Here is a 27,868-nt window from a genome sequence, read left to right as displayed (position 1 = left end):
AAATGAGTGATAATTAATTTGATAAGTACTTTTTTTTTCTTTCTTTCATTTTTACGCTGCACAGATTTCTGTGCCGCTTCTGGAACTGTCTGTGTGGCTGTAAATGTTTCGAGGGGGATTCCTTTTCGCGTCGCACAGAAACCGGACGCTGTTGGTACATTAGCTGCAGAAAAAATGTCATAGTTGAGCCGAATGAATGGATGCTGTGAGGTGCCTTTGCGCACATCTGTCCAAAATGACATGAAGCTCTGAGCTTCCATCGCTCAGCTCCGCCGATTGTCGCCTCCGGTAAGAAAAAAAAAAAGAGAAAAGAAAAAAATGGGAATGTTTGTGCTTGTCTGGTTAATACAGCTTAGCTTCCACTGGTTTATCATTGAGTTCAATTTAGATTCATGTTATTCGACCTCGTCGGGAGTTAGGCCACACTGACCCGTGCACAGCTTCAACTTTTCCTCAGTTAGCTTCTCAGAAACGTCCCGCTGCATGGGGATGCTTTCCCTCTTAGCTTGTTAGCAAGCTAAATGTTGCTTGTGTCAAATTGGGTACATTTAAACTCAGTTTAGCTCCTCGGTTACAGCCTGCACAACTTCATCAGAACATAAACAACTGGGTTAATAAGAAAAGCGTGAACAAGTTGCACTTTCTGTCAACTTTCAGCTAGTCAGGGCACCATGGCAACGAGGATGAAGCTAAAGCTGAAGACTGTATTTTTGCTCTACTTCATGGTCTCGCTCCTGGGCCTCATCTATGCACTGATGCAGCTCGGTAAGTGAATCCTACCTATGAGCAGAATGAATAATGGTATAAAATTTCAGCATCAGCAGGTGTAAAGGAGTCAAAAATGTGCAAACCTGAGTGGCAGAGCTTCACTTTGATTTGATTTGTTTGTGCAGGCCAGCGCTGTGACTGTACAGAACATGACTTCCCTAAAGACCGCACCATATCTCGACTGCGTGGGGAACTACACCGTCTTCAGGAGGAGATGAGGAAGTTTGAAGTAACAAAGCAACCTCAGAAGCAGCCAGCCAAACCGTCCCTGCCCACCATCTTTGTTATCACGCCGACATATGCAAGGTAGTCTTCCAAGCGACCGTTGCTTGGTGTCCACCCTCCGCCGTGCATTCCTGCACTGATCTCACCCTCTCTCCGATTTCCATCTGTTTTCAGGCTGGTGCAGAAGGCCGAGCTGACTCGTATGTCCCAGACTTTTCTCCATGTCCCTCGGCTCCACTGGATCTTGGTGGAGGACTCGCCACACAAGACGCCTCTGGTGACCGACCTGCTGATGAAGAGCGGCCTGACCTACACTCACCTACACATGCCCACCGCCAAGGACCGCAAACTACAGGAGGTTCGTTCAATTTTATTTTATTTTTGTCTTATCCACGCATGTTCTTGCAATTTTTTTTTTTTTTTGTTCCTTATTTAAAAACACTGAGTCATTCTCCTGCTCAGGGTGACCCCAGCTGGCTCAAGCCCCGTGGAGTGGAGCAGAGAAACGAAGGGCTACGGTGGCTTAGAGAGGACAGGAGGGCTCAGCCAGGAGGGGATAACCAGCAAGGAGTGGTGTACTTTGCTGATGACGATAACACATACAGCCTGCAGTTGTTTGAGGAGGTGGGATATTTAAGTGTGTGACTATGTTTATTTCTTTCACTATTAGGCTTATTGCTGATGCTTGCGAACAAATGTCCTCTTTTCCTCAGATGAGGAGCACACAGCGGGTGTCAGTTTGGCCGGTGGGCCTGGTTGGAGGGATGAAGTATGAGAGGCCTGTGGTTGAAGGAGGAAAGGTAAGGTCACTGACATTTTGCCATGCTGCTGTTTTAAAGATGCAAAAATCCCCTGCATCTAACTGCACCTAAGAGCTAAGCTTTTTAGCTTTTTCATTTGATCTAAAATACTGAGATCATATTTACGATGGTTTGTTTAAGGTCGTTCGCTTCCATACCGGCTGGCGTCCCAGTCGGCCCTTTCCGATCGACATGGCTGGCTTCGCCGTTTCCCTTAAATTGGTCCTGGCCAATCCAGAGGCATGCTTTGACGGAGAGGCACCAATGGGCTTGCTGGAAAGCAGCTTTCTTCAGGGACTGGTTACCATGGATGAACTGGAGCCCAAAGCAGACAACTGCACTAAAGTACGTGTGTGTGTTAAGAGATAAGAATGAAGACTTGTCTAGAATTATTTTAGAACAGATGATTCAGTGTGAAATGCTTTGTTTTGAAGTCTTCAGTCTTTTCTCTTTATGATTTATGGAAATCGCAGAAAAAGAGACCTTTAAGAAAGAAGTGTTCGTGCATTGGCATTTGCAGTAGTTGCATTACGATTCTAGTAACAGTTTATATATAAGGTCACGTGTAGTAATAGTGTGTTTGTGTGCTTTGCAGGTGCTGGTGTGGCACACACGGACAGAGAAACCGAAGATGAAGAGAGAGGAGGCGCTGCAGGCTCAGGGACTGGGTTCAGACCCTGCTGTGGAGGTCTGAGGGAAACACATGCACATCAACACACACTCACACACACACATGCGCACACAGTGTGTGATTATATTCTGCTGTTAATGCTGCATACGTAACTGCATTGTAAATACTGTAAACACTAAAGTACAGGAGAGAACCTGGTTTTGAGAGACTGTTACACCCGGTTGTACATATAGATGTGTATCGAGTGTGTGTTTTGTCATAACTGTGCTGATTGTATGTTAGTGTGTGCGTCTTTTTCGTTTTTGAGTTTGCGATCCTTGTTTAGCAGTACAGTCAGTGTCAATGTTAAACTACTACCTGATGGGGGCGCCAGTGTATTAGTTTGTGAAGCCTTGCTGCTGGAGCACTGCGGCTTAAAACTGGAGGGAGGGTGCGTCTCACAGCAGGGTCGTCTTGTATCACTTCTGTTTACTTGTAGCTCAGTTAGACGCCTGTGATGTTTCCTATTCCCGGCAGCACTTAGATGTTTTTATCAGGGGCTGGATGTATAAATGATGTGACAGGCAGAAACCGTGTATATACCTTTTCCAAAACATGGAGTGGTATTTTAAAAAGAAGGATTTGGTTTTTCATTTCATTATTTTTAAATAGTGAGTTGAGCCAATATGATGATGAAGAAAGAAGGGGGAAATGCAGACAACCAAGCTTGTCATTTTTTGTGAGTGTCTCATTCACAAACTGCCTTTTAGGGGGAAAATTACTAAATTTTATCATTATTGTTAGATGATCATAAATGTTTGTGGCTTCATGTTATTGTGGGTAAAACCTTTGCCTAGCATGCCAAAGATCCCCGGATTGGGACTAGGAGGTGACACAAATGCAGCGTCGGGGTAGAACAAGCCAGTGTACTCCTATTAGCAGTCCCAAGGGTTAAGTCTGCAAGGGTGACCCCATGGGAAGTAAGGGAGCAGCTCAAAGGACCCTCGTGTACATTTCAGTAGTGCGGGTGTGATAATGAAGTACAAAAGGTTACTTTGAAGGTGTTGGACTGTTTATTACCCCAGTTTTGCTCACACAGCAGATTTGGGCTGGTGATGATTTCAGAACACATTTATCTTTTTTTCAATTCTGGGTCTGAATTTTATGTTTAGTGATACTGAGCTGCTTATTTGAGCTCATGTCTAAGTGTTTTGTGCAAACTGTTATTTTTTTTTATATACAAATGATTAATAAGGGAAGCGTCTACTAGACTCTGACAGATACAGGACATTTGTGGTAGATACCGATATTTAGGGGGTTTAAAGCAAAAACCTGATACTGATATCTAGAGTATGTTTTCCAGGAATTAGCCGTCTTAGCTACTTTACTGTGACAAGATTTCTAAATCACCTAGATCCTTTTTCAGCTTTATGTTTTGTATAAAAAACATGAAATGATACGGACATCATCCAGTTTTGATTGGACAGGGGTTTATATGGTCCCAGGTCTGGTTCTGGTCCCTCAGTCACATGGATATAATGTGTACCCTGGTTTAGCAGTGCAGCCTTCAGTGTCGTTCCAGTTTTCAGGCCAAGGATCAGTTACAACTGTGCACTTAGTTCATGCATGGCTTCTGATTTTTGTGTTTGTAAGTCAATATTCAGGATGTAGATCCTTTTTTTTTTTTTTTCTTTTTACCCCTAAAAACAAGTCATCAGCATCAAAGCAATGTCAATAATCTTTACTCAAACTGTAATAACAATGTCTAGGATTAAGCATTGTAGAGCCAAGGCAGTGAATACTTACTACGTCTTTTTTAACAATAAAAATATCCATGACTGAGACGGTGCTCTCTAAACACGCCGAGCAGTGAACAAACCCCACGGACGACTTGCTGTTGCGTCTTTATTAAGCCCTCAACAACCCGTGTTGCAGACAAAGTGGTGCAACTTAGCAACACGGGCACGACAAACACCCGTGTAATGGATCCACACCCAACGCACAAGTTCTGGGTTGTAACTGGTGTCATCACACCACAGCTAGTTTAACCCAGTGTTTTGTGAGCAGCTTTAGTGATGCTTTTTAAAAACCACGCTCAGAGTGGAAACCATTAAGGCAGTGATTAATTAAACAAACATCTCTGCTGAAGCGCATATAAACGAGTTATGCAATAAACAAACGTGTTACATTTCGACACTGCTGCGATCAGAAAAACACTTGAATTTGCCTCCAGCGGGCAGGAAATCCCTGGTACTTAAAGATTGCCGAATATGGAAACTCGAGCTGTGCTTCGTCATCTTCCACACTCCCTGCAATGCAACAGACGCTGTAAAAACAGCTAGTGCCTGCTTACGTGTAATTAGTGCCTGTAAGTAACTTCTCTACTGGTGTATAATGTATTTATTACTGTTCTTTACATTGTACAGTGTGATCATGTCTGTCCCTGGCCTTGGAAATAAAAGTAATGAAAAACACGTTTTGTCACTTTATTTTGTCTCCAGTTCTTTTGAACTTAAGTGAAGCTTTTTTGTCTTTAAAATTCGTTTTTTTTTAAAAATAGCAGTTATATTGAAAATCATGGAGGTAGTCGGCGGTGAGACAGGCTTTTGAGGCGTTTAATCTTTGGTGCCTGCAGCGAGTTTTCAGGGCCAACACCTTTTGGACTATGAGCCCCAGGCGTTTAAAAGCTGCTGACTTGACACACACCACATTCATTGTGCACATCTGTTCTCTGTCTGAGCGTGTCACTTTCAGTAGTCAAGCTGTGATATATGACTTGGTCCCTCTCCTCTGACCTGTCACGCAGCGTGTCTGTTATTTTTATCACGTTGTCTGCACCTAGCATCGTCTATAACGCCGTCTTCCAGCCGGATGTTCTGCACATTCACCACATCCTCACCTCACGGTCCAGATACCGAGCCCCAACTTGTCTGTGCCTGACAGCGACCATTGCAACCTGCTCAGTCATGGGTGATTACTCTCTCATGGGCGGGGATTCTCTAACCTCAGAACAGCTGAAGTTGCGTGATTGACAGCTGGTACGCCCTCTCTAGGGGGAAGCGGCCCACTTGGTGACTATATTTGGAGCGTGTGGAGGTGTACTCGCGGAGGGACTCCAAGATGAAGATGCAGTGGGAGATGAGTAAGAGGAGCTGAAGTCAGAGCTACATGCACGCCACTGTTGGTCCTCGATGAGTCACAAGTGCAGCTGCACGAACACGCAGTAGACGATATTAGTGGTGATACTGAAAGAAGTTGTATTAATACCTGTAAAAGTATGAGCTTCACTGTCATGAATAACACATCATTAAACTCCTTTTAATCTGTGTGTGTTCCTGATGGTGTGTCATCACAGCTGCAGAGGAACCCTCTGCATGCGTTTACATGAAGGTGCACAAAGGGCTATTAAATGTGACACGGGCAAAAAAGCAGGCATTCACTCACACACACACACACACACACACACACAGAGGTAAACAGCTCCCAGTCCCAGTCCCACCCAGACAAAGTGTTCACTGTGCAAACACTACCATATCATTGACCAGGCTAACTGATTTTAATCCGTATACACACATTCCTACTCCGGGGTTTACCTGCATTAGAAGTTAACAGTTCAGGGTGTTACACTGATTCACGTGTGGTTTTTAAATGGCTGTCTTCTTGCGGCGAGCAAATCAAGGATGCAACCAATTACGGGAGGTTTTGTGCAAGATTTGCAGAGAGATTAATGTGTTAGTTGTGTTTGGATGAATGTATCTGTTTTAAGATGATAACACGTTTTGCAGGGACGCCTTCAATTTGAATCACGACCAAGATTCGTGCAAGAGTGGAAAAACTATAGTTGTTCTCTACATATCAGTCAGTCTAGTTTAGGCCATTCAACAGGCCTAGTTGTCCTAGGGTGAGGCACAGGGTACACCCTGGACAGGTCCCAGCCTGTCACAGGACCAACACAGGAACTGACAACCGTTCACACCTATGGCTAATTTAGAATGACCAATTGACCCACTAACTTGTAACTGTCTTTTGACTACGAGAATAAGCCAGAGTACCCGGAGAGAAACCATGCAGACACGAGGAGAAAATGCAAACTCCACACAGAGAGGCTGCAGGTGGATTTGGACCCAAGACCTTGCTAGCCAAGATAAGCACACTGGTAAGAAATAGTTACAATCTTTCAAGGACTCCTGGGGCACCAGAAACTTCTACTGATCCACCTGAGAACCTGTTTCAGACACTGTTCAGCCAGAGGCCAGCCAGCAGACTTCTGATTTTAGTAGGCATTTCCCATCCAAATTCAGGAGGCCTCTGGCATATCTGGAAGACTGTTTTCTCGCAGAGCTAGGAATGTGGGATCGTAGGACGGAATGTGCAGTCCGATATCGACGTATGGCACCGTTTTATGTTCAGACCATCTAAAAGGTCTCTTACACTGGCTTTGGTCTTCCTGTGGATCATTTGACTCGTTTTGACGCATAGATTTGAAGTGCGATTGTGTCAATGCCGAGTGTTTGCAGACGAGTCGACGTCTTTCGTACGAGCTGCAGATGGCAGTCTGCTAGAAATCTGAGCACAGTGAGGTCTTTGGTGCAACACCCTCTTTGTGTTCATCGTGTAACTAAAAAACAGGGATGGCTACTGAATCCAGTTCATGCCACATTTGTATGCTTTGAAAGCGTTTGGTGGGATTGTCTGCACTGAAACGACACCTCCCTAAGTATTGCAAGTGTCCTGCATCGACCGCATTTTCTCTTGTTAATGCACTTTAATTTGTGAAGCTCTTTCTTTCATTAAAACTTTCATTAGAATGTGACCAATTATTTGCCTTGTGGAGAGAGGACAAGGCCAAACAAATCATTGATCTTTGGGCGTGCTTGTCCAAATTTGACCAGAGAAGAGCACGACATACCCTCCACGACACTATTGTGCCATCTGTGAAGAGAACAAAAAGCTACGTACGTTTTAAGGGAGTAAAACAATACTGCTGTTGTAGAAATACCAGTGATAAATCAGTGCATCCACCGGTGCTCAGTGGAAACAACAGCTAAATGTTAAATTGGCAAACTTCACCTTCAAAAAGTCAACAAACCCTCAAGACAGCAAGTTACTGATGTGTAGCACAGATCATCTCTTTCATGGTGATTTTTGATTCATTCAAAAACAGAGAAGCTATAAAAATGTTTTTATGTTCTCATGCTATTCAGCAGAACTAAAAGATTCATATAAAACTATTAATCGAATAATAAATTATGGTGTGACTGAGTGAATTAGCTCCAGCTGTGGTGTACAATTCAATGACTAAACAATTACACAGAGTCTGAAATGTTTGTTAATACAGAACATGTGTACTTTTACTCCAGAAAAGGTTTATGTACAACTACATTACCATTACCACTTTTCTATGTATAGGATTTATGGCAGGATACCTCTTCCCTGTGTTTCCCTGTGTTCTGTAGCTCCACGGCTGGAGACCAGAGTGATGAATCTACAACAGACATAACTAAAGTTAACCTGCTGGTTAGCTGCACAGAGCTGCACCCACAATTCACAAAAATTAGCCCACCTAGCATGCAGCAGCTATAAGTTATAAGACCCTTTAGATCTGCACAAAGTGACAGAAACAAACGTAACTGTTTTATCAGATCAGGTCAGACTAGTGATGGCTAGATGAGGCCTCACGGAGTGTGCGCTACATGACCCTTACCGTGTTTACGCCGTGTTGGTGTGTTGCTTAATAGCGACATCTGCTGGGTTTAAAAATCATTGCAGGCACGCTGGATAAATTCATTCATTCAGGTCAGAATGGTACATAAATGTTATATTCCTGATGTTAACAACACATTCTGTGAAGAAGTGATCTGGTGATCCTTATTTCGCCCTTATGGCCGACCATGCCACTCCACTGGCAAATGGATACAGTCCAGCTGATCTTCTCATGGGAAGGAGGATAAGGACAACTATTCCTTTCATTCCATCACAGCTAATAATAAGCTAACAAACTTACAGACAAAAACAGAGACAAAACTGCAACCGCAGACACAGACCACATGACAGGCAGCCTGGATAAAAAGTGTGGAGAGAAACTGAAGTCAGTTGATTCGTTCTGATATCTGGACACCGAGTGAGTGACGAATTGTCCTGTTAACATAACCAGCTGATGATAAAGTGCTAACAGAATGAAAGAAAAATGTATATTCCAAATAATTAGATTATAAAATGATCGATTAATGCAGTATGTAAATGGTTTTGTACTTTGGACAGGTCGCCAGACTGTCACAGGGCTAACATTTAACCCAACCTCACTAATTACATATTGTTGGACTGTGGGGGGGAAGTCCTAGTATCCAGAGTAGTATCCAGAAAGTTAACAGACTGTTCAGGTAAGCCTCTCCAGGACCAACAGGATATACAGAGTCCCCACTGTATGTTGGTGTAATGCATAAGAGTGCAATAACTGAGCTCACAGGCAGAATAAAGTTGATAGAGTTTTTATAAAAGGTTCATCTATAAAGAGCTGTTTAAAACAAAGTATGAGGCAAATCAGAGATTGAACGATCATAGTTTCTAAGTCATAAGGCTTCGTGTCCATATCGGACCAATAAATCATTTATTTGACCATGGAGACCTTGGTGCATTGAGCACTGAAGCCAAAACTTTGTTGACTTGACCCACCGCTGCATCCCTGCAAAGCCTCTATAGCTGGATCCCGCGAGTTTACCCAGCAAAGGTAGGACGTGCGCTGCTGCTGAGATTTTTTTCAGTAAGTTAATATTTGACCTGTTTAATACATGGCTTTATCTCTAAGTCAGTGTGTGTTCAAGGATGTAATGACAAGGTGTGTGTGTAGGTGGAGAGAGGGAGAGTGTTTTACAGCGTGTGTGTGTGTGTGTTCGTACCAGTGACGAAGACTCTGCAGGTCTGGGCAGGGTTGGCGTGTGACGTGTATGAGGGCAATAAGCAGCGCTCCCGGCTCCGTGTCACTCACTCAGACTCACACACCGAGAGGGGAACGAGACGAGAGCGAGAGATCTGGTAAGGCTGCAACTATTTCTTCACCTGTTGAAGGCGTTACTGTTAAATATGTGGTAGCAGGCGTTTCTGTTCACTCCTGTTTAATGCTCTCACTGTTGGGCTGCTTCTCAGCCCTGTTTAATTTTTAACACTTTAATTTAGTCATCCTTTTTTTTTTTTATTCGCCTCCTATTACACAACACCTTTCAGTCTTTATTTTGCAATCTGCACATTATATGAAACGTTACCTGCACTTCGCAAGTCTTCGAGATTTCCAGGACACCGTCTGTCAGAGCACAGAAGGACGTTTTTTGGTTTCCCCTTCTGTTTGCCACCCTTGTAACAATCCAAAGTCTTCATTTGTTTTCAAAAACAAAGCTGATCTGGAAAGGACACCAAATATGTCTGCGGTTTCTGGTTATTAGCAGGAAGTGTACTCCTTCAGAGGAGCATTAGTGTGGACTTTGTTGTTATGTAACTTGCGGTGAAACGGTTTACAAGGTGATCGCAGAGGGGAGGGGAAGCGATCTTGCACTTTTTCACTGCAGGGTCAAAACCCCTGAGTGCGTCTCATTTCTACCAGCAGCGCAATCAGTGATGTCACAGCAGCTGATTTCTTGCCTCATCCTGGACTAACACACATGTTTGTTTGGCTGCTTTTCTTTTATTAATTAAAAGTGTCCCACCAGGCGGAGAGTACAAGCGAAGCTTTTGCTGCAGTTGCAATTCTGCCCAAAAGGGCAGTCGAGCAAGCAGTGATCATTGAGGGCCTCAAAGAGGAGCGCTCTGAGAGACGCTCGTTGATTGTGTGGCTTGCATTGTAATCACTGTGACACACAGATCAGTCCACTGATCATAAAGTAGAGGTCAGAGGTCAAATGTGACATGATATTTAAGATGTTATAAGGAAGTTCCAATATGTTGGCAACAGTTTCTAATAGGGCTGCGTTAACGTGGTTAATGATTAACGTGATTAAAATGGACGAACTGCCCAAAATGCGTTGACAGAGACATTTCAGAGATTTTGAGTCAGTCTGCGCTCCAGATGGGTTAATTGTTAATCGCATTAGTCGTAATGACAGCATTAACGCGTTTAACATTAACGTGTTAACGGCGAGTAACCCCTTACACGGATTGATCTGCGTTAACTCGTTAACGTGGATTATCCTGTTTTAATGCGCTAACGCGGATCAGTCGTGCCAACGCCACCGGCACATAACCTCGTTGGTGGAGGTAATAATGCTACTCTTCCTGCACAGGGAGTGGAGCAGTCATCAGCCACTCCAACACAGCCAGAATATAAGGAACTCATCTAAACAACACTGTGCTTACACGGGACCCCTGAAAAACACATGCCGATCTTTGACGCAGATTGTATGACTGACTTTCAGAACAGGTGGAGAATGGACAGACAAGCAGGTCGCTGACACCGACAGTTAGTCTGAAGTCATTGATTTTGGCTGCACATCCGGCTGTCCGACTCCCTGTGTGTTTATCTTCAGCGCTAAGAATGCTGCGCGTTCAGTTTTTTGACATCTCTTATCATCACAACCCCGATAACATTGACTCTGACCTCCAGCCTCGGTCACGGCCACCGATATTCAAACACAGACATTCTTGTGACGCCTGCATAGCATATCTGTTGTACAGTACTTACCATCCAGAGAGGCTGATAAAACACACACATACTCACATTGATGTGAAAAGTAATTATCTTTCGTCTATGGTCTTTTACGCTTTTTCCTTCAGCTTTTATCTCCTATCACTGTTCTTGAAATTTTGGCTGCCTGTATGGAAATGGATCAGACTGTGCGTTTGACAGAGGGCAGGGTTATGTAACAGCCTTAAACTCTAATCTCTCCTCTCTCAGCAGGAACAAACCAGGAGCAGAAAGAGTGTGTGAGAAAGTGCACCAGAGGCCAAAAGAAGTAACAGACAGAAACTTGAAGAAACTCCAACAAAAAGATGGCTATTGGCAGGAACTCCAGGATGAGCTCAGTCCGAAGCTCCATCAGGGCCCCAAAGTTTCTAGACAAATCGAGTGGCTTCTACGGTCGCCTCGACGAGCCCGAGGCCGCCACAGAGGTAGAGGAGACTGGTGTAAATGTTTGCAACATAGAGGAGGGAGTCTCGAGTGACCCATCCATCACAGCGGTGCATTGTTCTGATGAGAAGGAAGAAGGCGAGGTGTTTGGCTTCAGCGAAGGCATGATGGAAGATGACGACGAGAGCCTCCTGAGGAGGAAACCCAGCCGCCGCAGCAGCAGGTGGAGGAGAAGCTCCAGGAGGAAGCAGAAAGAGGGGAGAGCAGACGAGGACGCAGCCAGAGAGGAGAGGCCCAGCCTGGGCACGGAGGGTCCAGCTGACTTCCCCGAGGACATCAGGGTGAAGATTGAGATAGAGATGGAGAACCTGAAGAAGGTGGAGGAAGAAAATGAAAAGGCGGGCTGGGAGAAGGAACCCGTGCTCGTTCACTTCCCGGCTCGGGAGGACGCTGACGACCAAGTCCTTATCCGAGACAAGAAGAGAGGAAGAGAAGACGAAGAGGAGGAGGAGAGGAGGATGATGAAGGAGCAAGAGGAAGGGATGAAAGTGGTGAAGAGGAAAAATTACCGCAAGGTGAGAGAAAATGTGCGGTGTTGTTTTAGGCTGCAGACTTGTATCAACTTCCTCTTCAGTTTGTCACATTTACATAAACTCCATATTTAGCTTCGCTGCGTCGGGTTAAACTTTAAGCCGAAGCTGAAGGTTGTGTAACTGCACGCCCAGCATGTGTGGAACAGAGGGGTAAAGTTCTCCCTCGCCATCCTCCACGTAATGCACTCTGGGTTATTAACTGCCATGGAAACTATCATATCACCTTTATAACATGTTGCCACTGCGCGTCCAAGGTCCAGCGGCCACTGGTGCGTGTCACGGCACATGAAGTCACCCCCAAATGAGTTTTTCCTCTATGTCATTTTTAATGACGAAAAATTAAGCAGGTTATTGTAAAGAATTTCTGCTCCTGCTGACACACACACACACACACACACACACACACACACACACACACACACACACACACACACACACACACACACACACACACACACACACAGGTGACATTCCTGTGGCTCCTCTATCATGTCCTTTGATCAGTGGAACGAGGTCAGGTGATGCTGACCCGCCTGCTAAACCCCACACCGTGAAAAAACATTCCAGTGCTGTTAATCAGCTCCGCTCTGCAGACGATTGGTTGGTTTCAGCTCAGTGTGCGGCGCTGGTTAAATATTTAGTCATGAGTTACCACAGCACAACCTGTTTCCAGTGAGCTCATTATTTTCCAGATGGACTTTTAGACAATAATAAAGCTCATTGGTTCTTTTTATAGAAAAGGTCAATAGCGTGTCTCTTGGAATTTCCCAGGAAGCAGCCGTGCTGCGACACAACAGAAACAATCATTAATTTGTATACTGAGCACAGGAATTCCAGTGAATTCCAGGAAAAATCCTTTTATTCCGTGCACAAGAAATGAGCCTAGAGCAGGATAATGTCAAACATTAACATTCAACATATGTAAAAATTCAAAGAAAAACTTCCAGTAACACATTTATATTAAGCAAATGGCTACTTCCAGGTGTTTATTACTATTTTACCTGTTTAATGAAGCGCTTGGCCAATTTAAATTCAGCATCTAACTACAAACAAAATTCAAGACTGAAGAGCTCAGTCACAAAACAGCTTCAGGGAGCTGCTTTGATTACTGACTCATTATCGACACAAGAGCACTGAGGTGGGATCCTTTGGGTCCTAGCAGTTGGTGTTTGCTCCATTGTTTCACACATGCTCGATCGGACTGTGATGTAGAGTTTCGAGGGCGCTCGAGCAGCTGTGTCACATTCCATGAGGTGTTGCTGAGCTGTTTTGTCTGTGATGCAATGTCCTGCTAGGGGGGACTGCTGCCATGGGGGAGTGCCTTTATCATTGTAACATTGTAACTACATCTGAGGTTCTTCTTGTCACCTGTCAGTGGCTGTAATGTAGCTAACCCTTACTCCTCCTGTTCCCACCAGGCCTTGGACCGAGCACTGCGCCGCGGCTGGGAGGCCTTCGTCGCCAACCTCTACAGCGTCACGCTCTCCCCGGTGAACTCCTCGCCATCGTCGTCTTCACCGTCGTCGAAGAAGAAGCACCAGCACAATTCAGTGTTAGCAGAATTTCAATAGAAATGGAGATAGAGATGGACAATGAAGCTTGAGGCTTCTTAACAATTAATAATATCAGGGTCATGCAGCGTTTTACCGCGACTGCTGCAAAGTATCGGACAATCCTGCCTGTATAACATTTACCACATGACGTGTCTGAGTCATCACCTCAGGAATATTAATCAATTATGTAACTTACTGAGTCTTGATTACTCAGCTGAACCTTTATCGCCTTATTAGGATGCACCTTAGTCAGGACACAAACTGCAGGGATCCACTTTAGCTCGATGGGCTGCTGGTTTTACACTGAAGTCTATGAGACTGGCCTGAACAGAAATCCCTGGTCTTTATGTGACTGAGTTCAGCAGCTGCTCGTCCCCTTCTGATCTCCAGTTTTAGTCAAGTAAGAGCATTTTAGCTCTTAATATCCAGTTCGTTACTAAGAGCTCGCAGTGCAAATGATCTCTGCTTCCTTTGGTTTAGCGCTGTGAAACTCCTCGAGTGTTGATGTGTAACCAAAGGGGGTGGAAAGTTTAAAACGTAGCAGCTGACTGATGGACTTTAGCTGTGGAGTAATACATACTTCTGTAGGATTAACCGTGGTGCTCATTGCCTAATCAGACAAGCTATTTATGAGTAAATAGTATGCAGTAAATCAGTAATTAAACTTTATTAGGGATTCACATTATTATGGACACATTCTATTATTTATGTAGGCTTTATTGCAAGTGAAAAAGACGGACAGGGTCCAACCTTGTGCAAAGGAATATGTAAGAGTTTCTATTACAGCTTTTTAGCTTTTTCCTCATGAGGTCCCTGCGTGTGTTCTAGTGAAGGTTATTAAACCTGAAGGGACAGAGCAGGGAGGTGTAAGCTTAGATGTCCGTCCAGAAAAAGATAATGCTTATTTTTGGTCAAAAAAGTCATATTAAATAGTGCATATTTTCTCTATTTGAATGCAAAGTTGTGTCTTTTTTATGTGTTTGATTTGTAAAACTGACGACTGTATTTAAGAACTATTAATAATGGACGTTTGTAGATGTGACAAAAATGCAATAAATGGTCTTTAATTTTCAAACATTCATTCATCTATTTTTTTTATTGCCCTTATCCACTTCACAGATACTGAACAGATGTCTGCAAATATATATATATATATATGTGAATATGTGTATACATATATATATATATGTATACACATATTCATATATATATATATATATATATATATATGGTGGATATATATATATATATATATATATATATATATATATATATATATATATATATATACACACACACATATATATGTATATGTGGTGGCTAACCAACCGTACACAGTGGCATTAGACAAGCAGAGGAAGACGGCCATAGTGGTAGACGTAGCGATACCGAATGACAGCAACATCAGGAAGAAGGAACACGCGAAGCTTGAGAAATACCAAGGGCTCAGAGAAGAGCTTGAGAAGATGTGGCGAGTGGCTCCAGCAGATCCCAGGAACAACATCGGCGAGCTCTGTCCAGAAGAGCGCATATATATATATATAAATTTAAAAAACATACACTTTAAAAAAATTAAAGGAAATGAACACTTTAGATCTCAGTGGGAACAGATCATGCAGATCTATACTGATATGGACTGGGTAATGTGCTGGGAAATAAAGGATCCCACATTGATAGAAATGAAAATGATCAACCTACAGAGAACCTACAGCTCCAAAGACACCTTAAAAATCAAGTTAACAAATTATGCAGCAGCTCAAAATGATACTCAGTAGTTTGTGTAGCCCCCACGTGCTTGTATGCATGTCTCAGATTGTCGGAGCATGCTCCTAATGAGACAGTCTGGTCTCCTGGTCAATCTCCTTCCAGATCTGAACCAGGGCATCACTGAGCTCCAACTCAAACATAAAGAGCTGCCCACAGTGGGTGAACCTGTGAGAAAGGGAGTGTGAGTTTCCACCAAGTAATGTGTTTGGTTCTTACAGGTTGAGTCAGTGAGCATTTCTGTTGCTCCTCTGAAGGTCAGGCGGCCTAAACTGAAGTCTGAGCCATGGCTGAACGACATCACTCGGGCTGCTCGAAGAGAGCGCAGAAAAGCAGAACGCAAATGGGAAAAAGACAAGCTACAAGTGTTTTATGATATCTTAAGAGATAGCTGGCATAAATATCAGAAAATTGTTAAGAACCAGAAATCCGCCTATTTTGCAGGTGTTATTAACAACAACTGCCATAAGCCCCGTCTCTTATTTAGTATTTTAAACTCTGTTCTTAACCCTCCCCACTCCAACTGTACAGAAGCTTCTGCTGAAACTTGTGAAGCTTTTTTAAATTTCTTTGTTTTTCTTTAATAGATTTTATCTATTAGAGCACATATTTTACCCCCTTCTTATGACCCTTCTGTTATTTTTAGCCTTTAGCATTTTTTAGCCATTTTGAACCTGTGTCTCTGTCTTATCTGGGTAAAATTGTCACCCAAATCAAGTCTGGTTCTCCCAGGGATGTCCTTCCCCCTCGTTTTTTTAAAGAAGTTTGGGGCACTATTGGACCTTACATTCAAAGGATTATAAACAGCAGCCTGACTTTAGGCGATGTACCTGTAATTTTTAAACAGGCAGTGGTCCAGCCTCTGCTGAAACACCCTGGCTTGGATGGCTCCTTCAAAAGCTGCTCTGGTTACCATGGAACGTACTGTTTCAGGTTGGATTCATCATTTGCTGTCACTATCAGGTTATTTTGCCCTCACACATGAGCTGCTGGCTGGCAGGAAGTATCAGAAACACGTTGTTCATGTTGTGGTAGCACTTCATACTTCATCCAAGCACTGTGTGCTCCATTTCGATGGCTGGACGGTGTTTCATTTTCTGCCTTAAAAAAAAAACAGAGAGAGAGAGATAAAACCATGGTTTTTTTTTTTACACTTTGGAGAATCCGAGCATAATAAGCGAGACATCTGGACATTATCTCTTCATGGGGACAAGTCAAGGCTAGAGAGGGGAATGAGAGATGATAAGTAAAAAAAAAATCATTCCTAATTTAAGGTTGTGTTCAAATCCTGAACTCAGTGAAAAGAAATCACTCCAGTAAATGAACAATGTTTAGTTTGCAATAGTCATACCCAGATCCTGATCTCGCCCACTGCTGGAATGGAGGATATTTACATGAAAGAATAACAATGTGGAGGGTGGAAGAGTAGAAAATCACGTGTTCTGAGTCAAAATTGCTTTTGCATTATTTGGCTACGCAGGTATCACTGATAGTAAAGTGCTCCGCTGTTTAAATATATGTTATGCTTTAGCTGGATAATTCTTTTCTGTCTTGTCTGATGTAGAAATTGGATTCCGCCCGCACACACACTCACTAAGGTCTGTAAAATCTGTCTTTGCTGCCATCTGGTGGAGGTAAAAATGGCGCTCAATCTTAGCGGAAGTGACGTAGTAAAATCCACTCTCTGTAGGCTTTCTCCAGCTACATGCTGACAGCGATGTTCTTGCGTTAAAAATACAGAGTTTAGGTTGTGTACAAAAGACTCTATCCAGTTTAATTCACCCATAGCTGAATACAGATGAGAGTCAAGATAAGCGTTAGCCACTCGGTGACGTTTGCCGGTGGGCGGAGTCCAACAGGCAGGACATAAAAACGAGATGCACCGCGCTCTTCTTCCACTTCCTTCGATGTTCTGGCAGAGGTAAGATTTGTGCAACACTTAGCCACTTTAGTTTAGTTGCAGAGTTTATCCACTAATTGGATGTTTTTAAAGAAAGAAACTGCTGTATTGATACTGCAGTTTCACGTTAGTTCACGTCTCATTTTCAGCCATTTTAAACGCTGCGTGGTGTTTTTGCTAGAAGTTTCTCTTCATTGAGCACCGACCAGATTTTAGCGTAATCTTCAACCATCCACCAGCAGAATTTAAACATTTCGACTGAAACTTCTGTCACTAATAATAAAAATATGTTCTCTACCTGATGCATCCAGTATTGAGACTTAAGCGTAAAGCAGGCTTGCATTTTAATGGCTTCAGAAGTGACCGCACGGCAACTAACAGCGTCTCTAAATGATGAAACTTTTCACAGACCTGTCCTGAATGGCAGTGATTGCACTCTTTTTATTCTGATTTGAGACGCTGTTAAACTCAGTTTTCATACTGTTTCACGCGAACAGTAGCACGTTAAATTTTAGCGGTCACGTGGTAAACGGCATGGCTAGCTTGTTGCTAGCTGCAGCATGCTAACGCATTCTTTCTTTTCTTTCCAGATTCGGAGCTGCTGGAAACGTGCTTCCTGCACAGGTAATGTCTGTTTACAGATTCGCTTTATTGCATTATAAGATGGAGAGTAGGGTCATGTAAACGTATTAAATGGCGTAACGTGAAAGGTCATGCTACTGTGATGACCTGTTTGAACTCTCTCACTGAATAAAAACGTTGAAGACAGGATTTCAAACACTGAGTAGCATGAAGGAATCACCACTGATCGTCTCGTGCTTTTTCTTTTACAACTCTCTAACGGCGCCATTTTTTTTTTTTTTTTTTTTTTTTTTTTTTTTTTTCTCGTCTGGTTTCAGGCATGGCCTGTGAGGACACTTCCTACATCAGGTAATTAGAAAATGCTCTGAGTGCTTCAGATTTTAATCTGGATTAGGAATTTAAATGATCTCTCTCAGTGGCTCTGCAGTTAAACATCTGTGTGGCTATAAATGAGCATGTTGTGCTGCGGTGATGAATCTTGGAACTCTCTCTTACTGAATCAGCGTTTTGAAGAAGCTTCTTTACCAGATTCTGAGCAGCATGAACGCTCCAACCTAATTGTGCTGTAATGGCTCTTAAAACACTTTTATAAGACAATGACTGTGGTTTAAAGTTAAGGAATTGACAAATCTCTAGTTCTAATTTCTTGAGGGTTCAAATACAGATCTCATTAACCAAGATATTTATTTTTTTTCTGTGTAGGTCCTCTGATGTGAACCCCGCAGTGTTCAGAGTGGCTTAAATTCAGAGGTCAGTTAAGATTTTCTGCCGTTGTTAAAATTCCACAGTAGGGTTTTAAACATGATGATTACCATTAATGACAAGCATATGCCTGATTAATGTGATGTCAACCTTTAATCTGATTACCCTTTAATTTAGGCTAACAAACATGTAAATGTTAGTTATTGCAAATGATTAACAGTCGTATTTCTTTGCTAGGCTAAAGTTGGAGTTGTTTCAGAAGGAAGTGATGCCAAATCCGCATGTAAGTATTAAGCTTTAATTTTTTTCAGGTTAATGTGAAATTCTAGAAATTGAATCTGAAATGCTAAATTAATTTATTGGATCCATAATGTGAGGCATTTCTGACTGTTTGAAAGGATGAAATGGGTTAGCACCCATCAAACACCTGGACGACATGTGTCACATGGCAGTTTGTCACCAAAGCCCTGATCAAACATGCAAGTCCTTAATGGCACAAGAAGTAGTCCCTGCTTTTTTTTTTTTTTTTTTATTTTTTATTAACGGTTCAACTTCTCCTTTAGGGACTTCCACCAAATCCTTGGGGAGGAAGGCAGTCGAGAAAGTTTCAAGGTAAGGATTTAAGACTTGAATATTCTTTCTGTTGAGCTTGTCGTGCAGAGACGAGACGTCTCATCTGCAGCGCAGTTTCAGTGATGATGATACTTAGCTCACTTTGACCCGATGTGAAACGACACGAACGTCTGAGCAACTGCAGCTTTTCACTTTGAAGGATTTCTATCATCTGTGTATTTTATTTGTCATAATACAATCTGCATGGCCACTTGAGTGATGTAAATGATTTCTGTTGTCAGGTGACTTGATGACTGCTTCAGCAGCTCCATGGAGGCTTTCCTCTTTGAAGGTATGTTTAAAAAAAAAAAAAAAAAAAATCTGTGCAGTTTTAAATATTCAGACCTGCTGAAAATGATGAGAGAAATTTTGGAATCTCGTTCGTCTGAACTGCTGTTGATAAAATTTAAATCTGAAGTCAGTGACGGTCCACAGGGAACACTGTGAGACTTGAACCTCCTTTCTGTACCTTGACTTGATGCAATCATCTTACAGGTAGCTGAAGTTTGGACTCCAGATGCTGCCATCACCATCCCAGCGGTTTGTCCAGGTGGGTGAACTCTGTAGCTTCGTTTTAGTGCTCATCTAGACATCTTTATGTAGGAGGCTTAGAGCTTGATGGACTCTAAAAACTTTTATTTAGACTGATGGGTGTCACTCAAGTTTCCTGTATGATGATACTTGCACACGTCTTACGCCTCGTGTCAATGCCAGACCTGAAAAGGTGAACCCACTGGTGTTGCCTTGGCAATAAGGGGATGACCTGTTGGGGTTACCAACAGTCTGAATGGAAACATACTGGAATTGTGAATCATCTGATGTTTTATCTGCACGGGAACAAACCTGTAGCCTAACGTCATTGTGAGCAGACGTTGCTAATGTAACTTTGTGTCGTCCTTCAGGACAGAGCTGCCTGTCAAAGCTGTGAGCTGGACGCAAGCCCTAGGTAGGTGCTGTGCATGTTAACATCAACAGAAAAGTGAAATGGCGAAAATAAAGGATGAATGATTCTGGTATTAAGGTCTAAAACTGTGCAGTCATGCTTCCTGTCTGATAAGACTGTGAAAGCCCTGGATCTTGACTTTAGTACTGCTGGGTTTGTGCAAATGATGAATTGGTTAACACAGTCAAAGAGGGGGTTGACTCTACCCCCTCCAACTCGGTTGGTCTCCCCTCCTGTTGGCCTAGCATGGCGCTGAGAACCCTGACTGTTACCCCTCCAGGTGTAAGGTGACCTGCTGGTGCTCTGATGGAGAAGGAGTGCTGACTGAGGCATGGCTGAAGAGGTGTTTTCTGATCACATCCCAGAAATTTTATATTTAAACTTCTTTGACACTTTATAACACAGTGGCTTTGAATGCTGCTTTATAGATTTGCTTCGCTACAGTGTTAATGTCAGTCTGACATTTTTCCCCAAAAGAGCTTCAGCAGGATACTTAATACTTGTCTGTCTTTAAACAGCTTTAAACTCCAGATCGTCGGTTCAGTCAGTTCATGCTGGTGAGTACAAACTCTGGTTCTGTTTTAACAGCATGCAGCAGCTTAATGTCCAGTTAAACATTAAACAGAAGTGATGAGGTTGTTTTACCGCCCCAGTCTGAAGATTCGTGACTGATTGGTATACTCTGATCTCAGCAGCTAAAATGTGTTCTCAGTCACTCCACAAGCAGACTCTACTAACACATTTCATCTATTGCAGGTTTCTTGTTTGAGGCAATGGAGTCATGTGGTCTGTGTCCAGCACCTCATGTCACGAGACTGACATTGCGCACAGTCATGATGGTGAGTAACCAGTTTAAACTGGAAAAGTTACTTAATTAGGCAACGGTTTAGTGTTAAGCAGAAGTGATGAGGTTGTTTTACCGCCCCAGTCTGAAGATTCATGACTGATTGGTATACTCTGATTTAAAACAGACATGATCATAACGTGAGTGTTCCTGCCCTCCATGTTTCTAAGTGTTTGTTTTTAAACTTTGCAGATTGGACGGTACGCGCCACATCGTGATGATCTCCTGTGGGCTGCCACCAAGATGACTGCAGTTTGAACTACACTGGAATTGTGTGGACACCTGTGATAATGTTTACATTTGTGGGGTTCTGTCACTTAAAATTTGCAGTAACAAAACAATAAAGTGTTTAAACTTTAGCAGACTGAGCAGTTTTATTTCAAGTGTGACTGTGGGGAGACTCTATAAACCAGAACATTTTAATAGTGCAAGTTTTTAGAATGTCAGGTTAAAGGGATAACACAGGATGCTTTGTGTTGTAGCACAAATTGAATCAAACCTAAATGCTAACTGTCAAAGAATTAGCTTGAGGCTGATAGATGAGATGACAAATTATGCAGAACTGGCCTGTGTGAGAATGGTGGAAAGTACCAAATTTGTCTCTGTAGGAGCTTGTGATACAACCAGAATTTGCAAAGAATTGCATGTCAAAGAGAACTTTAGAGTACATAAAGATGAGCATAACAAGTTGTCTGCAAGAATCAAGTGTGGATGTTGTAAGAAGGCAACTACAGTGTTTTGCCACAAGAATGGATGAACTTTTATTACTGGGTTCATACAAGTAAACTATGGTAGGTCTCCTTTAAATCAGTGCAAACCCAGGACGGCTGGGTAAATCCTTAGTTAATGGGACAAGTATAAAAGCATTCAGTCACTTAAGGCGGCAGGTCATGAACAAAGACCAGCTGGTCTGCAGTTAAACATTCAGTCAGCAGTGAAGATCCTCGCAGCGATGTCATCTAATAACCAGTCCACGCCAGCTAACAAGTTCTCTCCTGTTACTGCACTGCAACCAATGATACACCAGTGATGACTTTTGATGTTATCCAGGGCCAGCGCCTGCAGAAGAACAAAGTGTCAGCATCCACCGTGATATATGCAACTATATCATTGCTGAAATGCAGTGTCAAGTGGGCGCAGAGCTCACCTCTCGTATTGCCTCTTTGGACAGAGATCCTGGTAAATCCTGTTTGTTGGCAAAAACCAGCAGCGTTGCACCAGCTAACCTCTGCAAAGAACGGAGCGCAGCTTATTTAAAAATAGCACAACGTGTTCATACTGAAATCAAATTTACATATTTTGACTCTGGCTTTTAGGAGTGTTTGTCCATGGAGGCCAGTGTGAGTCTTAAAAGATATAGAAAGTCCAGACAACTCAGAAAAATAAGATTGATAAAAACGATTAAAGATTTGCTTTCTATTAAAGATAAATGGATACTTCTGATCCCTTTGGGCGAAATATTCCTTTTAAATGACAGGCGGAATACCAGGGTTAAGGCTGATATTGAGGACTAGTGAGTGTCACATTTTTACACACCTACCCTTCTGGTCTAACGGTTACTGCAAACCCATCCTTTAAAAAGCAAAACAACCAAAATAAAGGATTCTGTCACTCCACTGTGTGTCATTCTCATATACCTCCTCCAGGAGGAGTGCGCTGAGCTCCTGTCTGCAGTCTTCCAGTCTGAGTCTGTCTGCGCTGTCCACCACCCACACCAGCCCATCTGTGCTCTCAAAGTAGTTCCTCCAGTAGGAGCGCAGTGACTTCTGACCGCCTACGTCCCAAATATTCAGTTTAAACCTGGAAACACAAGGAGTGGGAGGCATGAATGGAAATGTACAGACTGAGCTAGAAAAAAAAAAAACAGATCTAAAGAATACTTTTGTACATTAACACAGGAGGTTTTCAGCAAACGTTTGCCTCCCTTCTACTTTTAAATACCGTACGAACCACAAGTTGGCAAGCAGCCTGAGAGCGAAGTGCTCTATTGGGACGATACAGTCTCATTTGGTTTTATGGTGAGATGGGGCCTGATTATTTAAGAGATGAAGGATTTTAACTTTGATTCTGGATTTAACAGGCTGACACACAGAAATAAAAGCCAAATCAAAAGGCGCCACAGGCGGAAGGAAATAGAGGCAAATAGATCTGAAGGGATAAAGCATTTCCTGTGACTTTTATTCCTTTATTACACTGAAGCTTCATTTATTATTTGTCATGGTTTTCACACAAGACAATACACAATACCTACTTTCATATTCATATAGGCACATTTTAATTTTAGATTATTATATCGACCATCTTTGAAATTTTTCCTTGACTAGATTAGTTTTTTTTAAAAGAAACATGGGTGTCAAAGCAACGTGCGTGTGCGCGTGTTTGAGCCAGTGCGCGCGTTACCCTTTGTGCTCCAGCGTTTTGATGTTGAAGCCCAGTGTGGGAGAGATGGTGCTGACGTCCTCCCCGTTGAATTTTTTCAAGATGGTCGTCTTCCCCGCGTTGTCCAGACCTCTGCACGCGCCAGGTTAAAGACAACTCACACACCTGAGAGGTTTTAATCGATTAATCAGCGTCTCGTATATTTACTGGAATACGTGTAACAGCTAGCATAGCAAGAAGGATGAATCCGCACAGAGGGAAAAATAAAGAGAAAGGCGTTATCCGGCATCTTTATCTAACGACACAGACACACAGAGAAGCTTGCGGGTTCTTATTTGATACATGTATAGTTATAATAAACCAAGTGCACGAATGCCACTTTGTTTTCAGCCTAGCCAAACCTGTCACAGAAAGGATACAGCATCAGCAGCCTCATCTCGCGCTCCTTCTGTTTCATCTTCTTCAAAATTGTTAGTAAACCCATCGTGACGCTGCCCCGTTTAACTGTTATACTGTAATAAATGTATGTTATAATTTTAAAGTTTAGTATGATAATGTTCGGCACTCATAAGTAGCATTGCAACTCAGGAAGAAGCCAGAGTGTTAATCCCGCCCCATGTAGCCACCGATTGGCTTGTTTTGCAGCAAGAGAACGTGGATTGGTTGCTTTCAACTTCCGGCGCCGGCAGATTGGTCAGTGTGCATTTTTAAGGTGTGGCCGGGCTGTGGAGGCCAGAGAACTACTGTGATGGTTTGCGGCAGCGCCTACTTGTGTCTGTTGTGGAAATTACACATTTGAGTCGGTTTGGGGAATGTTCTAATTTTCAAAATATAAAATGTTAACGATCTTGTGAAAATGAAAACAAGCATCAGAAATGTGAACATTTTTACATTTAGGAGTTATAAACGAGTCAGCTATTTTTACCACAGTTTTCAACCACTGAATCCACTTTACAGATTTTTGCAAATATTTCTTAGGCGCTTCTTTTCTAACTTTTAACAAAATACACTGGAAAAATTGCAATGACACCTTTTTGTGAATTATGTGATAAATGTGATTTATTAATAAATATTAATAAATCTAATTAAAAATCGAATTAATCTAAGTTAATGTACAGAGAACCAAAGAAAATAAATACAGTTCAGGCTCTGTAGTCCAAAGCTTTACCATACCAGCTCTTCTTATTCTTCTTAAAAAATAAATTAAAACAAAAACATAGTTTCTTAAACTGTAAAGTAAAATCTGAGTTGTTTCATTTTTTTTTTCTTGCGTGATTTACTTAAGATAACAAAACAATTTAAATTAACAACATTTTTATGCGGGAATTAAACAAGTCAGTTAATCTAAAAGTAAAATATGAATTTGTTTAGAGAAAACATAATATATTTAAGTAAGATGTGACATTTCTAACAATAATTGGTCTAAAATAACTAATTTAATCTATTTACATTAAGTAAAACATATTATTATAAATAGCTCTCCCTCACAGGGAGCTGGTGTGGATGTGGTCAAATGTCATTGTATGCAAATACTTCTGCAGCGGTGCCTTCACAAGATGGTGAAAATCAAGATTTTTTTGTGGATATTTGTGATTGATAGTGATGCTGTTTTTCACACTCTGTACTTCTGCAGCGTTCCTAAGCAGTCAGCTTATTTTAGAACAGTTTTCACTTTCACTACTGACTTTAATTACTCTTCTCTGGCCCCGGTGTCGCCAGTGTCCGGCAGCCTCGCCTCTGTCAGTGCGCCCCAGGGTGGCTGTGACTACAATGTAGCTTGCCATCACCAGTGTGTGAATGTGTGTGTGAATGGGTGGATGACTGGTTGTGTAAAGCGCTTTGGGGTCCTTAGGGACTAGTAAAAGCGCTATACAAATACAGGCCATTTACCATTTCTCTCCAGAGCATACCGCCACCTGCTCCCTGCTTTCATTACAGATTATAATGTCATGTGCAAACATCAGAGTTGCTGGAGACTTCTGGCTCCTCATCTGTCAACCTGCCCATCATCACTGCAAACAAGAAGGGGCAAGATGGTAATCCTATCCCCTGGCTCACTGTCCTCATACATGTCCTGCACCACCCTCCTGACTTCCTGATGCAGCACCACTGTTCCTCTCGTCTGACCTATCCTATATTTTCTCTCGATCCTTAAGAACACAGTGCAACTCCTTCTGACCTTCTCTAAACTCCTCCATCAACACTGTCAAAGCAAACATCACCTCTGTAGTGCTCTTACTCTCCATACTGCTGCTCACTGATCGTCACCTCTGTTCTTAACCTAGCTTCAGCAAGTCTTCAGCACATCTTTCCTGTAGCTTTATGGTATGGCTCATCAGCTTTATCTCTCTGTAGTTACTACAGCTTTGCACATTACCATTTTTCTTCTAAATCAGTAGCTACACTTCTCCACATGTACATTACTAGTCAAAAGTTTGGACACCTTCTCATTTAATCTTTTTTCTTTATTTTCATGACTATTTACATTGTAGATTGTCACTGAAAGCATCAACTTATGTAGTGAACACAAAAGTGTGAAATAAGTCAAAACATGTTTTTCAAAATAGCCTCCCTTTGCTTTGATTACTGCTTTGCACACTCTTGGCATTGTCTCTATGAGCTTCATGAGGTCGTCACCTGAAATGGTTTTCCAACAGTCTTGAAGAAGTTCCCAGAGATGCTGAGCACTTGCTTGCCCTTTTGCCTTCACTCTGAGGTCCATCTCATCCCAAACCATCCATTGGGTTTAGGTCAGGTGACTGTGGAAGCCAGGCCATCTGGTGCAGCCCTCCATCACTCTGCTTCTTGGTCAAATAGCCCTTGCACAGCCTGAAGGTGTGTTTTGGGGTCATTGTCCTGTTGAGAAATAAATGATGGTCCAACTAAAGGCAAACCCGATAGGATGGCATGTTGCTGCAGGATGCTGTGGTAGCCATGCAGGTTCAGTGTGCCTTCAGTTTTCAGTAAATGCCCAACATTGTCACCAGCAAAGCATCTTCACCTTCCTCCTCCATGCTTCACGGTGGGAACCATGAACATAGAGACCATCTATTCACCTTTTCTGTATTGCACAAAGAAACAGCAAGTGGAACCAAACATCTCAAATTTGGACTCATCAGACCAAAGCACAGATGTCCACCGGTCTAATGTTCATTCCTTTTAGACCCCATTCCTACAAAACTGCTCAAAGAAGTCCTGCCATTAATTAATTCTTCGATCTTAAATATGATCAACCTATCTCTAATAATCGGCTATGTACCACAGGCCTTCAAGCTGGCTGTAGTTAAACCTTTACTCAAAAAGCATCTCTAGACCCAGCAGTCTTAGCTAATTATAGGCCAATCTCCAACCTTCCTTTCATATCAAAAATCCTTGAAAGAGTAGTTGTCAAACAGCTAACAGATCATCTGCAGAGGAATGGCTTATTTGAAGAGTTTCAGTCAGGTTTCAGAGCTCATCACAGCACAGAAACAGCTTTAGTGAAGGTTACAAATGATCTTCTTATGGCCTCTGACAGTGGACTCTGTGCTTGTCCTGCTAGACCTTAGTGCAGCATTCGATACTGTTGACCATAATATCGAGAGCGATTAGAACATGCTGTAGGTATTACAGATACTGTGCTGCAGTGGTTTGTATCATATCTATCTAATAGACTCCAATTTGTGCATGTAAATGGAGAGTCCTCTTCACACACTGAGGTTAATTATGGAGTTCCACAGGGTTCAGTGGTAGGACCAATTCTGTTTACATTATACATGCTTCCCTTAGGCAGCATCATTAGAAGACATAGCATACATTTTCACTGCTATGCTGATGACACCCAGCTCTATCTGTCCATGAAGCCAGGTAACACACACCAATTAGTTAAACTGCAGGAATGTCTTAAAGACATAAAGACCTGGATGGCCGCTAACTTTCTGCTTCTTAATTCAGATAAAACTGAGGTTATTGTACTCGGCCCTGAAAATCTTAGAAATATGGTATCTAACCAGATTCTTACTCTGGATGGCATTACCTTGGCCTCCAGTAACACTGTGAGGAACCTTGGAGTCATTTTTGACCAGGACATGTCCTTCAATGCACATATTAAACAATATGTAAGACTGCTTTCTTCCATTTGCGCAACATCTCTAAAATTAGAAATATCCTGTCTCAGAGTGACGCTGAAAAACTAGTTCATGCATTTATTACTTCCAGGCTGGACGACTGTAATTCATTATTATCAGGATGTCCAAAAAACTCACTGAAAAGCCTTCAGTTAATCCAAAATGCTGCAGCAAGAGTCCTGACAGGGACTAGAAAGAGAGAGCATATTTCTCCTGTTTTGGCTTCCCTTCATTGGCTTCCTGTTAAATCCAGAATTGAATTCAAAATCCTGCTCCTCACATACAAGGTCTTAAATAATCAGGCCCCATCTTATCTTAATGACCTTGTAGTACCATATCACCCTATTAGAGCGCTTCGCTCTCGCTCTGCAGGAATACTTGTTGTTCCTAGAGTATTTAAAAGTAGAATGGGAGGCAGAGCCTTCAGTTTTC

The 27,868-nt window shown here is 42.4% G+C and overlaps 3 protein-coding genes, 2 long non-coding RNA genes and 5 other non-coding genes across 11 annotated transcripts; 8 read left to right on the top strand and 2 right to left on the bottom strand.

The window, feature by feature from the left end:
* The first annotated feature begins 9 nt into the window (after window positions 1-9).
* b3gat3 (beta-1,3-glucuronyltransferase 3 (glucuronosyltransferase I)) lies at window positions 10-4,877 on the top strand. Its single transcript, XM_040012249.1, has 8 exons — window positions 10-288; window positions 658-765; window positions 894-1,074; window positions 1,168-1,351; window positions 1,456-1,617; window positions 1,707-1,793; window positions 1,935-2,138; window positions 2,389-4,877. The coding sequence occupies exons 2-8, from the start codon at window positions 672-674 to the stop codon at window positions 2,485-2,487; spliced, it is 1,011 nt and encodes a 336-aa protein (XP_039868183.1). The 5' UTR covers window positions 10-288; window positions 658-671; the 3' UTR covers window positions 2,488-4,877.
* Window positions 4,243-20,447, bottom strand: LOC120721745. Its single transcript, XR_005693249.1, has 4 exons — window positions 20,288-20,447; window positions 10,661-10,665; window positions 9,389-9,393; window positions 4,243-4,256 (listed from the first exon to the last, which is right to left on the bottom strand). It is a non-coding gene; the product is annotated as an uncharacterized LOC120721745 (long non-coding RNA).
* sb:cb1058 (uncharacterized protein LOC394209 homolog) lies at window positions 9,336-13,990 on the top strand. 2 transcript variants are annotated; one of them, XM_040012251.1, is made up of 3 exons: window positions 9,336-9,435; window positions 11,288-12,033; window positions 13,470-13,990. In XM_040012251.1, exons 2-3 carry the CDS (start codon window positions 11,380-11,382, stop codon window positions 13,620-13,622), a joined length of 807 nt encoding a protein of 268 aa, XP_039868185.1. In that variant the 5' UTR covers window positions 9,336-9,435; window positions 11,288-11,379; the 3' UTR covers window positions 13,623-13,990. The 2 variants fall into 2 exon arrangements, with proteins under 2 accessions (XP_039868185.1, XP_039868184.1); XM_040012250.1 differs by having other exon boundaries at window positions 11,285-12,033.
* Window positions 17,225-21,310, top strand: LOC120721744. The gene is made up of 12 exons (XR_005693248.1): window positions 17,225-17,289; window positions 17,859-17,892; window positions 18,168-18,198; window positions 18,553-18,600; window positions 18,790-18,835; window positions 19,116-19,164; window positions 19,407-19,456; window positions 19,660-19,714; window positions 20,067-20,110; window positions 20,626-20,664; window positions 20,864-20,946; window positions 21,144-21,310. It is a non-coding gene; the product is annotated as an uncharacterized LOC120721744 (long non-coding RNA).
* LOC120721853 lies at window positions 19,240-19,304 on the top strand. Its single transcript, XR_005693274.1, has one exon. It is a non-coding gene; the product is annotated as a small nucleolar RNA SNORD29 (small nucleolar RNA).
* LOC120721854 lies at window positions 19,515-19,585 on the top strand. Its single transcript, XR_005693275.1, has one exon. It is a non-coding gene; the product is annotated as a small nucleolar RNA SNORD30 (small nucleolar RNA).
* Window positions 19,831-19,956, top strand: LOC120721851. The gene has a single exon (XR_005693272.1). It is a non-coding gene; the product is annotated as a small nucleolar RNA SNORD22 (small nucleolar RNA).
* Window positions 20,728-20,799, top strand: LOC120721855. The gene has a single exon (XR_005693276.1). It is a non-coding gene; the product is annotated as a small nucleolar RNA SNORD31 (small nucleolar RNA).
* On the top strand, window positions 21,003-21,074 carry LOC120721856. Its single transcript, XR_005693277.1, has one exon. It is a non-coding gene; the product is annotated as a small nucleolar RNA SNORD31 (small nucleolar RNA).
* A 375-nt stretch (window positions 21,311-21,685) lies between the features above and the next one.
* On the bottom strand, window positions 21,686-23,948 carry arl2 (ADP-ribosylation factor-like 2). Its single transcript, XM_040012254.1, has 5 exons — window positions 23,750-23,948; window positions 23,352-23,462; window positions 22,589-22,751; window positions 22,099-22,179; window positions 21,686-22,010 (listed from the first exon to the last, which is right to left on the bottom strand). The coding sequence occupies exons 1-5, from the start codon at window positions 23,812-23,814 to the stop codon at window positions 21,876-21,878; spliced, it is 555 nt and encodes a 184-aa protein (XP_039868188.1). The 5' UTR covers window positions 23,815-23,948; the 3' UTR covers window positions 21,686-21,875.
* Between the last annotated feature and the right edge of the window lie 3,920 nt (window positions 23,949-27,868).

The sequence above is a fragment of the Simochromis diagramma genome, unplaced genomic scaffold (genome assembly GCF_900408965.1).
Source record: "Simochromis diagramma unplaced genomic scaffold, fSimDia1.1 OVJJ01000604.1, whole genome shotgun sequence".
Taxonomy (NCBI): domain Eukaryota; kingdom Metazoa; phylum Chordata; class Actinopteri; order Cichliformes; family Cichlidae; genus Simochromis; species Simochromis diagramma.
This window is presented reverse-complemented; position numbering and strand designations above follow the sequence as displayed.